This window comes from Sporobolomyces salmoneus, assembly GCF_050403485.1.
Source record: "Sporobolomyces salmoneus JCM6883 DNA, S_salmoneus_JCM6883_v1_ctg1, whole genome shotgun sequence".
NCBI classification, from domain to species: domain Eukaryota; kingdom Fungi; phylum Basidiomycota; class Microbotryomycetes; order Sporidiobolales; family Sporidiobolaceae; genus Sporobolomyces; species Sporobolomyces salmoneus.
The window spans coordinates 26,070-40,115 of record NW_027481162.1 but is presented as its reverse complement, the minus strand read 5'-3'; the positions used below and the strand labels follow the sequence as shown (position 1 = coordinate 40,115).

At 51.4% G+C, this 14,046-nt stretch overlaps 7 protein-coding genes across 7 annotated transcripts; 3 read left to right on the top strand and 4 right to left on the bottom strand.

The window, feature by feature from the left end:
• Window positions 1-316: 316 nt before the first annotated feature.
• On the top strand, window positions 317-2,374 carry JCM6883_007309 (right-handed parallel beta-helix repeat-containing protein; the record flags this gene model as incomplete). Its single annotated transcript, XM_076628140.1, has 5 exons — window positions 317-821; window positions 898-1,084; window positions 1,144-1,329; window positions 1,391-1,603; window positions 1,669-2,374. The coding sequence occupies 5 exons, from the start codon at window positions 317-319 to the stop codon at window positions 2,372-2,374; spliced, it is 1,797 nt and encodes a 598-aa protein (XP_076491541.1).
• A 281-nt stretch (window positions 2,375-2,655) lies between these two features.
• Window positions 2,656-3,932, bottom strand: JCM6883_007308 (uncharacterized protein; the record flags this gene model as incomplete). Its single annotated transcript, XM_076628139.1, has 6 exons — window positions 2,656-2,718; window positions 2,784-3,277; window positions 3,338-3,439; window positions 3,514-3,576; window positions 3,641-3,736; window positions 3,800-3,932. The coding sequence occupies 6 exons, from the start codon at window positions 3,930-3,932 to the stop codon at window positions 2,656-2,658; spliced, it is 951 nt and encodes a 316-aa protein (XP_076491540.1).
• A 341-nt stretch (window positions 3,933-4,273) lies between these two features.
• JCM6883_007307 (uncharacterized protein) lies at window positions 4,274-5,653 on the bottom strand (the record flags this gene model as incomplete). Its single annotated transcript, XM_076628138.1, has 1 exon — window positions 4,274-5,653. One exon carries the CDS (start codon window positions 5,651-5,653, stop codon window positions 4,274-4,276), a length of 1,380 nt encoding a protein of 459 aa, XP_076491539.1.
• A 194-nt stretch (window positions 5,654-5,847) lies between these two features.
• On the top strand, window positions 5,848-7,334 carry JCM6883_007306 (homeobox domain-containing protein; the record flags this gene model as incomplete). The annotated part of the gene is made up of 3 exons (XM_076628137.1): window positions 5,848-6,453; window positions 6,524-6,535; window positions 6,612-7,334. The coding sequence occupies 3 exons, from the start codon at window positions 5,848-5,850 to the stop codon at window positions 7,332-7,334; spliced, it is 1,341 nt and encodes a 446-aa protein (XP_076491538.1).
• A 440-nt stretch (window positions 7,335-7,774) lies between these two features.
• On the bottom strand, window positions 7,775-9,174 carry JCM6883_007305 (uncharacterized protein; the record flags this gene model as incomplete). Its single annotated transcript, XM_076628136.1, has 4 exons — window positions 7,775-8,473; window positions 8,544-8,983; window positions 9,048-9,093; window positions 9,160-9,174. The coding sequence occupies 4 exons, from the start codon at window positions 9,172-9,174 to the stop codon at window positions 7,775-7,777; spliced, it is 1,200 nt and encodes a 399-aa protein (XP_076491537.1).
• A 1,359-nt stretch (window positions 9,175-10,533) lies between these two features.
• JCM6883_007304 (uncharacterized protein) lies at window positions 10,534-11,678 on the top strand (the record flags this gene model as incomplete). The annotated part of the gene is made up of 2 exons (XM_076628135.1): window positions 10,534-10,951; window positions 11,026-11,678. The coding sequence occupies 2 exons, from the start codon at window positions 10,534-10,536 to the stop codon at window positions 11,676-11,678; spliced, it is 1,071 nt and encodes a 356-aa protein (XP_076491536.1).
• Window positions 11,679-12,233: 555 nt separating this feature from the next.
• JCM6883_007303 (uncharacterized protein) lies at window positions 12,234-13,433 on the bottom strand (the record flags this gene model as incomplete). Its single annotated transcript, XM_076628134.1, has 1 exon — window positions 12,234-13,433. The coding sequence occupies one exon, from the start codon at window positions 13,431-13,433 to the stop codon at window positions 12,234-12,236; it is 1,200 nt and encodes a 399-aa protein (XP_076491535.1).
• Between the last annotated feature and the right edge of the window lie 613 nt (window positions 13,434-14,046).

The following is a 14,046-nucleotide window of genomic DNA, read 5'->3' as shown; positions in this document are numbered from 1 at the left end:
GCTTTGAATTAAACGCTCTATAGATTGGCTCTCCTTGCTTAATCTTCAGGTGATCTACCTCCCATATTCGGTAGATCTTCCTCACTTCCTCTCTCCCCCCAATCTTTTCTCATCACACCAGCCCCTCGACAGTCTCTCTCTGTCCCTTCATTAAAGTCTAGTCTTCTCGCAATCACCTTCAAGTCGTACGTCTCTTCCTTAAACGGTCACATCCCGCTTCCACGAATTCAAGTGAGGAGGAGGAGGCTGTTCGAACTCATCTCCGTCACATTTAGCCGCTATCAAGGCTCATTTCCCCCAACTAAGACGGTTGAAGATGAAGAGTAGCTTATTGGTAGCAGCACTGCTACCAGTCCTCGCTTACGCTACCTCATCTCAATCCCATTTCTCCGCTACCGACTGTCTCGACTCTGCCTCTCTCCTCGAACTCAACACTCTCCTCCGAACTGGTGGTGCCGGCACTTCAATCTCCCTCTGTCCCTTTACACAAATCGCTATCGACCCTTCCGGTCCTCCTCTAACGTTCACGGCTCCTCGACAATCGATCCATACGGCAGGCTTTCCAGACGATCATTCGAGAGCTACCCTCGTGATTGAATCGGATTTGAAGAGGGGAGACTTGACGACGGCGATCAAGGCGGATTGCGATGAATGCAGAGGGGTTAGGATAGAGGCGTTGCATATAGATGGAGGAAGAGAACAATTGGGAGGAATCGAAGGAGGTGATGCGTTGATTCTCGTAGGAGGAAACGCTGGAGAACAAGATGTGAGGAACGTGGACGCTTTTCAGGCGAGAGGTTACGCTATCATTCACGCGGATGGTAAGTTATCTTTGGCTTTCCGAATAATTCTGACGGAGAAAAGTAAAACTGACTCTCTCGTACCTTCCGATCGTAGAGGGAGCGAAGGGAACATGTACGGGTGTCACGATCACGGAGAACGAATTTCACTCAGCAGGAGATGCACCAATCGACGCACTCTTGACTTCGGAATTGAGGAGATTGCGAGACGGACCTCGACCTTCACTCGGTCAAGAACGACCTGGGAAATGGACTGATGCCGTCAGTGTAGCTTGTGCGAAATCGTCAGTCAATTCCTGCCTGGTTCTATGCGGAGCTTTACTCACACTTTGCGTCGAGATAGAACGATTTCCGAAAACACGATTCGAGACGTTTCTGGAGTTGGAATCGCGATCCGAGGCGCTCCCGGATCTCAAGTACACCAGAACACCATCGTAGCGAGGGATCGAGATATGCTGGTCGGAATCTCGCTCGTCGCGAATCCGATTTTCGTCAAACCTGGAGCTGAAATCGCTGGAGTCTCGATTCGGTGAGCACTCGTTTTCTTCCTCCTCTATGTCTCATCAAACTAACCTTGATCTATTCTGCAGTGAGAATCGAGTTCACGCAGCCTCAGCGATGATTCGAGTGGGTATCAGCACGGGTTCGGGTAGTTGGTCGACTGACGAGCAAGAAGGAGAACACCAAATTCCGTTCGGTTCAGAGATTGTCAAGAACCGAATCAGTTCTTACGCAGGGTATTACGGTTACGCGATGGCGCTTTCGGACGCGAGGGGAATTGTCGTCGAGGATAACGCTGTTAGGTGAGTAACAAACACTTTCCCTCCCTCCGATTCTGATCACGAGACTTACCTTCCGCTTAATGTAGTGCCTCTATTTGGGGTTTCGAAACGACGGCTTGTTACTCGAAACCCGCCTTCATTGCTCCAACTCCTCTTCTCCGCGACCCTCGCTCCGTAATCGGTCGAATCCAACCTCAATTCGTCGATAAACATTTCGGATTCGCTCTTTGTGTCGGACCTGGATCCGCAAGTTCTTCAATCGAGGTCAGTCGGCATCAGATCAATGACTTATCGGCGATTCAAGCGAGAGCGATGGCTCAAGCTCGTTCAGGAGGAGGAGGAACCGCCGAACCTCAATACGACGACGAAGATGATGGACTTCGAGGACCTCCAGCTGCACGAGAAGTCGCCTACTCGCCGCCGCAACGAAGAGGAGGAAATCGTCAACAAGTCGTTCATCCCGCGAAAGCTTACAAAGCCGTCAAGGCTCGACCTCCTAAACCTCCTGCGATCCCGAAAATGGAATGGCATCCCGTTCATCCTCTTCCCGGTTCGAAAGAGGCGAACGCGCTGAAGTTTCAGGAGGCGACGAAGTCTAATCGAGGTGGGATTTTGAGTTTGTCGCAGGACGTTATGGGAGATCATACTCAAGCTCATTTGGGTGAGAGAGGGAGTGAAGTGCCGATACCTTCGACGGAGAAAGGTGGAAACGGGAAGAAAGGTATCGAGATCAAGAGATTGAGGGGGAAGAGAAAGTTGGGCTCGACTAGATCAGTTCACCATTTCTTCTGAGCGTCCCCTATGTATCGTCACTTGTAGCCTCTATTTTGTTGTAGCGAGTACTTGAGCTTGCTGGGAGGAGAAATAGAGAACTTAGCGCTGTGCGCTGAGTTTATTTCGTCTAGAAATCTATCTAACGGAGGGTTCTACATATTGTATAACAACAAAATAAGATCTATATGCTATATGCGGAGTGAGTGGAGAGAAAAGCTAGGGGTGTCAACAGGGCGAAAGAGAGAAGATGAAGTGAGAGTGAGGGAGAGTGAGGGAGAACGAGGAAAGAGGGTGAGGTTCTAGATCCCCTTCCAACGCTTGAGGGATTCATAGACGGTCATGCTGATACCGTTCGCCGGAATCTGAGGAGAGAAGGCGATCGTGAGCGGGAGAAGAGGGAAAAGAGAACCGAATCGAGTTAACTCACTGCGTAAGCTATCCTAACTCCCAATCCCCTCGAGAAAGCCATCGCACCACCTTGTCTCCACAGCTCCTTCACAATCCCCATCACTCCTCCCTTCACATTCCCTCCACTTGTCTGCCACCTCGCCTGCACGACCTCAATCCCATTCGTCGAACAAGCCGCGACGCAACAACTCGCGATCGAGCACAAAGTATATCTCATCGTCAACGGAATCCCTCCTTGCAACTTCTCCCTTTGAAGGTGTGTCGTCGAAGCTTTCGGATCGAGCGAAGAGTAACCGGGGATGAATCGAGATTTGAGGGATTCGTAGCAAGACCAGTAGACACTGATGTTCGGAACGTAGAGGATGTTTCCTAGCATGTATCCTCGGAAGAGTCCTTTGATTCCTTCTTCTTTGATGATCTTGCGGGAGAGAGCGAGAGCGGAGGTTCCTTCGTTCCCTTTTTGTAACCGGGACTTGAGGACGTCGAGCGGTGTCCAGATAGCTCCGGATGCGACTGTAGAGAGAGAAGGGGTGTAAGCTCTGGCAAGGCCTGAAGAAAGAGAAGCAGACGTACGTTCAGCGGCAGTTCCAGCAGCGACAAAAATCGGTAACTGTTGTAATAGTGTCGGTTTCTCGTGCTTTGAGACGAAGTTCTCGGCAATGTATCGTTTCGTTGCTGCGGAACAACTTCAGGTGTCAGCTCACGGTTCGATAAAGTGCTTGGTGCTGAGGAAAGGAAGGGAAACTGACTCTCGTAGGTAAGCATGTAGACGGAAAGCGCGGGTACGGAGAACCCAATCGCTACCGGAAGACCTGAGAGCATTGGAAGCACGTTAGTGCTGTCTCCTTGAGAGTACTAAAGCGATCACGAGCTCACCGGCATAGAGATTTTGAAGTCTCGGAGCTGGAACTAATTGCTTCAAAGGCGGGATCACAGCTCCGGCCGTTTGTATCCTTATCCTCAACGTATCCACTGTGCGTTCGACAAAGAACTATCAGCTGTTTACGACTAGCGGGAGATCAAGGAGAGACGCACGAGGATGAGTACACAAACGAGCAGAAATTGCGGATGCTGATGAAGCGGCTATCACGAAAGGCTCTACGTAGCTCTTCCTGACTTCCTGCACTGGTGGTAAGGCTTCGAGCGGCGGCTCGGCGGGAGAATCCATCGAATTCGGGACGATCAGGGGCTAAAGATTGAGCGAGAGTGAGAGAGGCGGGTGAAGGAGTGGAAGTGGCTGAGATGAGCCGTGGTGAGGGGCGAAAGCTGCTTCGTGCGAGTCGCGCTGAAAAGTCGGAAGTCGATGACGGATGAGAGAAGGAGAAGCTCGCTCGTTTCGCAACAGTTTCGATTCGCCGATATCATCCGGAAAGACAAAAGGTCGAGAAATTTGCACACAGAGGAGAGTCAGAGACGACAGGATAAGCAAGAAAGGCAGATAAAGAGAGAGAGGGAGTACTGATAAAGAAAAACGAAAAACGAACGAGAGACGAAGCAACGAGAAGGGTTCTATACGATCAAATCGCCGTTACAGGCGAATCCAGCGAGAGAAGAAGTCGCGATGACTGGATCCGTTTCTACAGCGGGAAGAGGAAGGAGGCGGGTATTGTTGAGAGTAAAGAAGTAAGGGTTTTCGACGGGAGCGGGAGCAGATCGGGGACGAGATTGAACGGGGCGAGAAACGGGAATCGTAGCCGGGACAGATTGAGATGAGGGAGTAGGAGCGTCGTAGTTTGCGAGGGAGGAAGAGGCGGGAGGGGAAGAAGGAGAAAGAGAAGCGAAAGAGGAGTTTGAAAAAGAGGAGTTTGAATCGTAGGACAGGACAGAGTCGAGGGAGGAGGAGGAAGAATTTGAGACGCTGCGAAGGGAGGTTGTGGGAGACGAGAAGGTGCGAGGATAACGAGGCTGGGGAGAGAGCTCGAGAGGGGTCAAGGCCGATGGAGAGTTGACGAAAGAAGTGTGGTTGGCGTTGTATTCGAAAGCTGGCATTTGACCGAGAGACGAGGGGGTCGGGCGTGCGAGTACGGAAGAGATCGAAGTGTCACGAGGAGGGAGACGAGGAGTGTTTGGAATGATCGAGTTAAGTTGGGCGAAATCGAACGAGTTGTTCGACGGTGGGAGCGGGTATTTGGGGAACTTGGGTTTCCTTCGTTGTCTCGGAGCGATCGTCCTCTTCGTAGTCGTACTCGGTGCTCCCTTCTCGACCAACTGTTGAATCTCGTCACTGATCTTTTCCCTGACTCCCTCCCTCAAATACATCTTCACTTTCTCGATTTTCTTCCTCGCTTCCTCGACAATTGGTGACCTGACGTCCTTCTCCGTATCTTTGACCAATCGGATGAACTCGGCTATTGAACCAGTCGTGTAACGTCGTTTGACTTCTTGCCAACCGGATCGTCGACGGATGTTCGTGAACCAGGTATCGATTTGAGTTTTCGTTTGAGTCGGGTAGAGAGTTTGGAAGTAGTCCTTTTGTGCCGCGTCGGGGTAAGGGTTCGAGAAATTGTCGAGGAACCAGAGGCGGAGGGGAAGGAAGGGGTCCGGTTCTTCTCTGGAGGAGGATGAGACAGGGAGGAAGGGCGCTTCCGATGTCTGCGTTCCGGCAATGTAGTCCTTTGTGCGTTCTTTGAGAGTCGCCCCGATGCGACCGCAGGCGCCCTCGAGACTGACGAGACTTGAGGCGACTACCTTGACCGAGGCGGCGAGTCGATATAAGCGTTCGATAGTCGATTGATCCAGTTGATCGCAAGCACTTCGAGCATCCCTCCACAGGCGTTCCACCGATTCAGTGAATGCGGGAGAAGGGGATCCGGCAGAAAGAGCACTGAGGAAGTTTCGCTCGATCTCGGTGATGCGAGCCGGGATGCCAGAGATGTCGTAGGTTATCATGGCTTCGGCGGGTTCAGAATCTTCTCAGAAGCTGTTGAGCGCAGAATCCTGGTCTCAGTCAAGTCCGATTGTCGAAACAAAAGGGTGAGAAGGGGTTCGAGGGCAAGAACAAAGGGACGCACAGACCTATCTTTGGCAACTTCAAAGGGCCACCGTGTTCCTCCTGCTACCATCTCCCTCTCATCACCATCGTCATGAGCACCCACAGACAGCTAGCTCAGCTAATGACCAGCTTCCGACAACATCCAGCTTTTTCCAGTTGCACCTTTTCAGCGCCGACGTCCCTTCCTCCTCCAATCTCGCTTAGCCTCACGACGCACACTCGATCACTCAAAGACGAACTATTGCCACTCGGTTGCACACCAGAGACAATAGCGGCTCTCGAGCACGTGTTCCAACAGGCATCCTCTCGTTTGGATGATCAATCACGTCAAGCGTTCATCGGGATTGTAGGAGACCTACGGTGCTCTGACGCGACAGAAGATGTCAAGCACTTACAGATGATAGAGGGTGTAGTGGCTACAGCGATAACGACGGAGCATGCACGGAAAAGAACCGCGATCCACGAGAAAATCGTTCAAGAAGTCTTCGAGGCGAAGGCCCGTCAATCCTCCTCCTCCTCCTTCTCGACCTGCCTTACCTCTTTCGACCATCAACCCCCTTCACTGACTGCCGATCCCATCGGAGCGTTCACTGAAGAAGTCGTTTCGATCCTCCAAAAAGCCTTCGAAATCAACGAAACCCTCTCCCGAGCAGAAGTGAAAGGGTTGATGCAAGTTACCGGGTTGAACAACAAGCAGGTGAGTAGCCAATTTTCTCCGATCGACAGAGCAAGGGAGCTGACTCCGAGCGAGTCGTTGTGGCGAGTAGATTCGAACTTGGGTGAGAATTTGACGCGATTCCCTTTGTTCCCCGAAGCGATACATGAGCTGACTCTCTCGCGAGACCTATGTTATAGTTCGCAAATGCACGTCAGCGTAAAGGTCGAAAAGCCGCTCCTTACCTTGTCCCTCGTCGTCCTGCTCGACACTCGTTTCATCCGGGTCCCGTTCGATCCGTCTCGAATTCGTCCAACTCCTCCTTCTCATCACTCGTCTCGTACGCTTCCTCCGTCGCCGAACAACCTCCGCTTCCTCCTCAACTCGATCAATCACCTCCGGCTGCGAGGATGAAGGAAGAGGAAGACTCACCAATGGATCTCTCAATCTCGAATCAGGTCACCCTCCCTCAAACCATCTCTATCCCTACCGAGACTGGTCCCTTCCATCTCTCGTCGATTCCTCCCGCTCCTTCCACCGCTGAAACCGATCAATTCTTCTCCGCTCAACAACAAGAATCGTTTCTTCTCCCTCTCCCGGCTCTCCCTCCTACCGAGCACTCTCCAACTCGTTCCTCCAGCTTCTTCGATCTTCACTATTCTCCCTCCTCTTCGACCAACAGTGCGAACGGATCCCTCTCGTTCTTGGATCAACTCCAATCAACCGATTCATTCCTCGACGACCAATTCCTCAAGAACGTTTTCGGCACGCTTGGAGTCACTCAAGGGAGTGGCTTGACGTTGACGATGGATTCGTTCAGCGAGGAAGAGTTGAATGGGCAAGTCGGAGGGGGAAACGGAGGAGGCTTCGAGTTTGGGGAGAAAGGAGGAACGGGTGGGAACGAGATGGTGTTTGGATGGTAGAGAGGTGTCTAGAGTGTACTCGTGGTTGTCTGTCCTTCGTCCTTTCTATCAGTTTGATCACTTGTTTCCCCTCATCATTTGTCGAGTTTGTTCATCTCCCAGCGTCTCAGAGACTAGCTTCTTGTGTAACTTGTTCGTATACCCGTCTGACAGAGCTTCAATGAGGGTCAGAGGAGAGTCGTAGTCGAACTGTCGAAGTGAGTGAAGGGGAAGGAAGAGAGAGCTTGAATCTTGCTCGAATCATTGATTCTCCTGAGTGAGCCCAATCTTTCTCGTGGCGTAGCTCTTCGAAAGTGTACGACGGCATGAGGCAGAGAAGCAAGATGGGATAGTAGATAATGCACGAATACAAAGATAAATACGTAAACTTTGCGAAAAACGCTGAAAACTCCTGCTTGTCGTCCTCGCACTCGCAGTCCTCTCACTTTCCGCTTCTTCGCCTAACACGCCTCAGTCTCTTCCAGATGTACCCTCTTCTCCGCCTTCCTCTTCTCCCAGAAATCTGGCGACAAATGCGAATCGATCGTCGGTTCAACCGGTTGTTCCTCGAAAATAACCTCGATTCCTTTCTTGTTGCAAACCGACTTCAAGTTCCCCATCGCGCATTGAACGCACGCTTTCGGCGAGACGAAGAGACGGGTATCGAGGTAGATTGAGGAAAGGGAGAAATCGGGTTTCCAAAGTGCGATTTCCGTCACGAATCCGTGAATGTCGAACGGTTCAGCTTTCGTAGGGTTCGGATCGAGGATTCGTAGATGTTCGGCTCCGAACCAGTTCGAGTACAATTCGAGTCGATCGATCGGGATATCAACGAGGGTACGAGAGATATCGGAGGCAGTGAGTTGCGATTTGAGGTAACGGAAGAAATCGTACGTGATTGAGAAGACGTCGAGTTGAGGGAGGAATTGACAGCAAGCGGAGTCGTGACAGTCTCCGACGAGACAAAGGTAACGGAGAGTAGGGACGTGTTTCGGATCGAAGAGTTTCATGAGTTTTTCGACTGACGAACCGCTGAGGGTGAGGGATTGAAGAGGAGGGAGGGTGATTGACGTGGCGGGTTCGAGGTCTTTCGCATCGAGGTTTAGGTGGAGAGAGGTGAGCTCTGTTGTGAAAAGGAAGACGAGGTACGCGTGAACGGTCTACTCGCGATTCGAGCGTTCCGAAAGTCTTGTTCTTACCTTTGAAGTGCGACAAGGGAGTCATACTAACCCCTTCGCCCTTTCGACAATCGAACGTCAAGCTGTGAAGCTTCGGACAGACCTCGACGCAACGTTCGAGAGTCATATCCGAGTTTTGCTCCGCTCCTCCTCCTCCTGCTTCTGATTTCGAGTGATGACCGACTAATTCGATCGTCGGTACCGGCTCATGACTGTGTTGATCCGAAAGTACTTCGAGTCCAGTTTCGACATCGCGACGAACGAAACAGACGACTTCTTCGAGGAGAGGTTGAGCGATTGCTCGGAATTGATACGAGACGAGACAGAGAGAACAGAGGGTACGTTGACGGTCGCGATAGGTAGTCGAATGAAAGGAGTGAGGAACAGAGAGCTCGAGGATTTCTCGAAGGAGTTCGGGAGGTAGAGTGGGGAAAGAGGAAGAAGGAGTGGATTTGCGATCGAGGTCGAGAGACTTGACGATCGAAGAGAGATCTGTTCTCGCTTACATAGCGACGTGTCAGTCGTTGATATGAGGCCGTAGAAGGCAGCGAATCACCCTGAATAGCAGGCGAAGGCGTGTTGTTCTTTCGAGAGAGTTTAGTCTGTGAGGAACGCCGGCTGTTATCAGCTGTCTGTTTCGCGCAGATAGAAAAGCAGAAGAGACTCACACAGTCGGAATCCATTTTTCGAGAGGAATAGAGAGGGAGAGAAAGGGAGAGGGAGGGAGAGAAGACCTCAGAGAAGGAAGAGCCAAAAGTAGTGTCTCTTGGAGCTCGAAGATCGTCTCGTCCCGCATACGTTTACTCGCGTCGACAGTTCGAGACAATAGGCGAGCGTGCATGGACTCAGAGAATATTGACGGCCCTGCCGAGACGGTCACGGCACAACCGAAGAGTCGAAAGCACTAAATCGAAAGTCATTCGCGCGAGTCGACTTTGAACTCTGTCCATCTCGATTCTTCGTTATCTTGTTGGCCTCCAGCTCATTCCCACCTCGTCTTTGGATTCTTCACGACCTGTGTTCTGATCAAACCGGGTTGAGCTGGGTTGGAATCTGGCAAATTGAGTTTGAGGAGTTTCGATTTGAGGTTGAGGCGATCGAATCGAAGACCTCCGCCAGAGTGAGGGAGAAGGCAGTAATAGTGAGGAAGAAGCAATCGATGTCGAGAGTTATGCGCTTGCCGGATCCAGTCGACGCTCTTTTGGTTCTCTCCAAGAATAGAGTGTCCGTTTCCGACATTCGAGCGTCGTCGGGGAGAGACACGGGTTGACGGGAAGGTGTGACGAGGAGCGCTGGAGAAGGTGCACTTGGGCAAGAGCGAATAGACGGGACGAGACAAGCACGAGACGAGCCGAGGTGATTGAGGACGATAGCAGCGGAGAAAGCCTGGTTCGGCACCGTTCTCCATTGACGGCCGTATCCAGCTACGACAAGCAAGAGATTACTAATCGGCGACGATTTGGGCGACTCTTCTTGGCTTCGGAGCGGAAGTGAACGAAAATTGCGAAGACGAATTTGGGAGGGAGTAATAGAATAGGTATCGTCAGAGACGAGAGGAGCTGCACGGTAGCAAGACCGTGTCAGTCATCCTTACGGCCCCGAAGCTATACCAACACTGTACATACGTAAGGAGTTGAAGAGGGAGAGGACGCGGACCCGTTGACGGTCGTTTCTCTTCGGAATGATCGTGACGTTCGGGCGGGATTTCGAGGTCGCCGGGGATACCGAGGGGCTGCTTGAAGGTTCTTAGAGTGTTCTGCCGTCAAGACTTGGGCGAGTGAGTGAAGAGAGCGACAAACAACTCTTCCCCTCTTCCCCTTCACCGACTTTCTCCCCCGAATCTCCGGGAACGCATCGAAGGTTGCTGAACGCAGTCAGAGTTACCTCAAGCCCCAAGGGAGTATACAAGAGGTGAGTCTCGTGGAGTCTTGCTTGTCTTTTTCTCTTGATCTACTTTCCTCGTTCAACATTTGTAAAGAATCTGAAACACTCAAAACGATAACTGATCACCTTTCTGAACCATCACAGAGTCCCCTACCGAAATGGCAGCCTCGTCGTCATCCCTTCCCCCAACTCGCTTCTTTGATCGTCTCCCCACCGAAACGCTCTCCCAGATCTTTGCCGATGTCATTCAGGACACCTTACGCACTAGCGAAACACGCAAGACGCACTACAAAACCCTCCTCTCTCTTTGCCTCGTTTCGAAACTCTTCCGCTCTTTTGCTCAACCTCTCCTCCTCAAGCACGTCTCTCTCGTGATGGGATCTGGTCCGAAGTTGCTCGAACGTTTACTCTCGAATAACTCGAAAGAGGCGGTCGGAACAATCGAGAACTTTTACTGGGACGAACGAGTGACTAAAGTGATCCCTTTGCTCAAGAAATTCGTCAAGTTGGCTTCAAACTTGAAACAAGCTACCGTCAGCCGTCAAGTCTCGTCGCTCAAACCCTTCTTAGGATCCAGTACGCCTCTGGTATCGGTTTTTTTTGCTTGACCTCTCATGTCTCTAGCTGATTGTATGCTTTCTCTTCCAAAGATATCACGACACTTTCTCTTCACTGGGTCACTATGAGACTCAACGCGGCCGTCTTCTTTTTCCCTCAACTCGCCCGTCTCAGCATGTCCGGTTGTCCGATCCAGGATGGAGGAATACGATTCGAACTTCCAAAATTGAAACATTTCGTTTGGCTAAGACACGCCCCGGACCTCCACCCCAATGAGTTCGACTTCATCAATCGTCTCGTTCCACAACTCGACTCGTTCATGGCTCTCTTGGTCAATAAGCCTGCTCTTCCTCCTTCGATCTACACCCTGCCTTCTCTCTCCGTTCTCTTCAAATCTTATCCGGTGCAGCTAGCCGAACCTACTTTCGCTGGAGTCGTAAACCTCCACATTCCCTTGAATGGCGAACTTGAAAACCAAAACCTCGGTCGGTTCGAGAAAGAACTCGAAGGATTGGATAAATGGATTCAATCGATCGGAACTCCTGGCCATCAACTCGAGACTCTTACTGTCACCTCGCTGCGAGAGTCGAAACCATCAAACGAGGCCCTCAGTCGAGTCGATACGCTTATCGAGGTATGTAAAGAGAAGGAGATCAAGGTGATCTGGGACGAGAGGGGAGATGGAGATACGTTTTATGATCTCGTTCCGGCGAGTTTCATTCGTCGAGTCGAAGCTCTTTCTTGAAACAGGGGACAGAAGTGAGGAGGAGGATAAAGAGATGAGAATGGCCCCAAGGAAGCGATTTGTCGCAAAAGTTGTATCTAATCGTGTTTGAGTGACTCTTGAATGAATCAATTCGTCAATGTATCTTTCTCGTTCGTGGATCGTTGCTCTGGGCGAGAGAACAAGCGCGTCGTAGTGACGACGAGGAGCTAGATTCCCTTCGCGCGGTTCTCGATTCATTTTCCAAAGCGACCACCTCAGAGAACGCTGAAATGCGAAACTTCGCCGGATCGTCTAGCCGAATCGTCCCGTCGTCTGTCGAGACCTGGGTCACATCAGTTGACGGGAACCTTACAAAGCACATTCGAGATCCGGAAACAAAAAAACAAAATCAAAACCGAGAACACCTCTTTTCCGTTCCCTCGTCCTCTCTGCGCTTCCGTTCACCTCTAATCTTCTCCTCCCCTCTCGTCCGACGCTTCTGGAGAAACCTGCTTCAGATGTACGAAGGCATGAGAAAGTTCGTTTGACCTCGTCCTTGAGACGAAAAACGAATGAACTCACCTTCAGCGTTCTTCATTCACACCACTCTTTCCCGTCTTCGGTATCATACTCGTAAAGGATGAGAGGACGATCTGCAGAAGCGAGCGTCACGAAAACTCGATGCGCTTTCTTCCCTTGCCTCCTACAGGTCCACGCGCTCGCGAATTCGTAGAAGCCCTCCGGGTCGGGGTCGAACGCGATCTGAGGTAGCTTGAAGATTTTGAGGTTGGATGGGATGAGATCAAGAAAATCCCAGATCTCGACGGGGGATTCAAGAATGTCGTCTTCCTCGACGGTAGGCTCGACTTCGAACAACCTGAGGTTGGTCATGTAAGGGAGGACGGTGACGATCGTTGAGAAGAGTTCCCCGAGGTCGTGTTCGCCAGGTACGATCTGAAGGCGAACTAGGTTGGGTTGACGAACCAAATCGAGGAGAATTTCTTCGACCAGATACAATCCTCCAATCGCGCAGACTTTGACTTGAGACCAATCGAAAGCGGATCTCATAGCGTCGAACAAAGTCGTGGCTGGATCTTGTCCTCCTCCTATCCAGGTCAAAAGAGCGACTTGTTGCAATGAGCTTTTCGAAGAAGTCGAAACGACGCCAACATCTTCCTCCTCCTCCTTTTCTTCGTTCGTGACTGCTGATTCGTCCGTCTGTACGAGTCCGACTGGTTTCAAGCCGAGATACTTCAAGACTGGGAATCCTGTGCGAAGAGCGGTTTTCAACTCGGAAGTGATGCGAAGTGACATGGCGAGGAGGTTGACGGATTCGAGTTTCGGAAGCGTCGAGCAGAGAATGACACCTTTTTCGAGGTGGACGCACTTGACGAGCTCGAGCTCGACAACTCGCAACTCGGTGAGCTGCGAGAGGAGTTTGAACGACAGCTCGTGATCTTGCTCCGCTTCGTCTTCGTAGGCTTCTCCGTCGTAACCGGAAACACCCTGTTCCGGCACAGGACTCTGAACCTTTAATCTCTGTACGAGACTGGTGAGGTGGGGATGCGTGACGAAGTGATCGACGAGGGAAGAAGCGGAACGAGGTTTGATCGAAAGACTGCTCCAGCGAAGGGCTTGTCCGAGTGGGCGCCAGTCACGACATACGAGAGAAGTCGACCTGCTGACTGCTTCCATGACGTGCTTCTCGTTGTCCGTGACGGCCTTGTCGTCTGCGAGGTGGAAGTGAGCGAGGATGTCGCCGATAAGTTCGGGAGGGATGAAGGGAACGGGCATTGTGGAAGAATGGAATACAAGAGGAATAGGAATCTACAGTCATCGACGAATCGTGTCAGTCAGACTCGCTGAGGTACAGAAAGTGACTTCGCACGAAGACGAGAGTGACGACTACTCTGTAAATCTTCAACTTTTTGAGTCGTCTTCGTTTCAGGATAGACTGTAGACAACACGAGAGGCTCGTCAGCGACAAGATTTGAGCAAGAGGAGCGATTTAGAGGAGGCGATACCTGCTGATTACGACGAGGAGAGGGAAGGATCGAAGGAGACGCGAAATCACCTTGAACGAATTCGCTTGAGACTGACCACCACGTGCACCTCCTAGACAACTATGAAGCGGCCTAGAGAATAGAAGTAAGAGGTTGAGAGTCAAGAGCAAAGATCCCATCCGCTCGGTTCTCGACAACCTCCGGTTGGGCTCCGCGGTTTACGCAACCTGTCCGTTCTCGACCACCCAGTGGTCTCCTCGAATACACTAACGACATCATCAGGTGAAAGGTAAGACGTGGGAAAGACGGATACCAATGCATCACGAGTCGGAAAACCCAGGTAAAAACAGCAAACGAGACACTTGGTTGAAATTGATCGCTTGCAACGGCATGGCTTTGTTTGA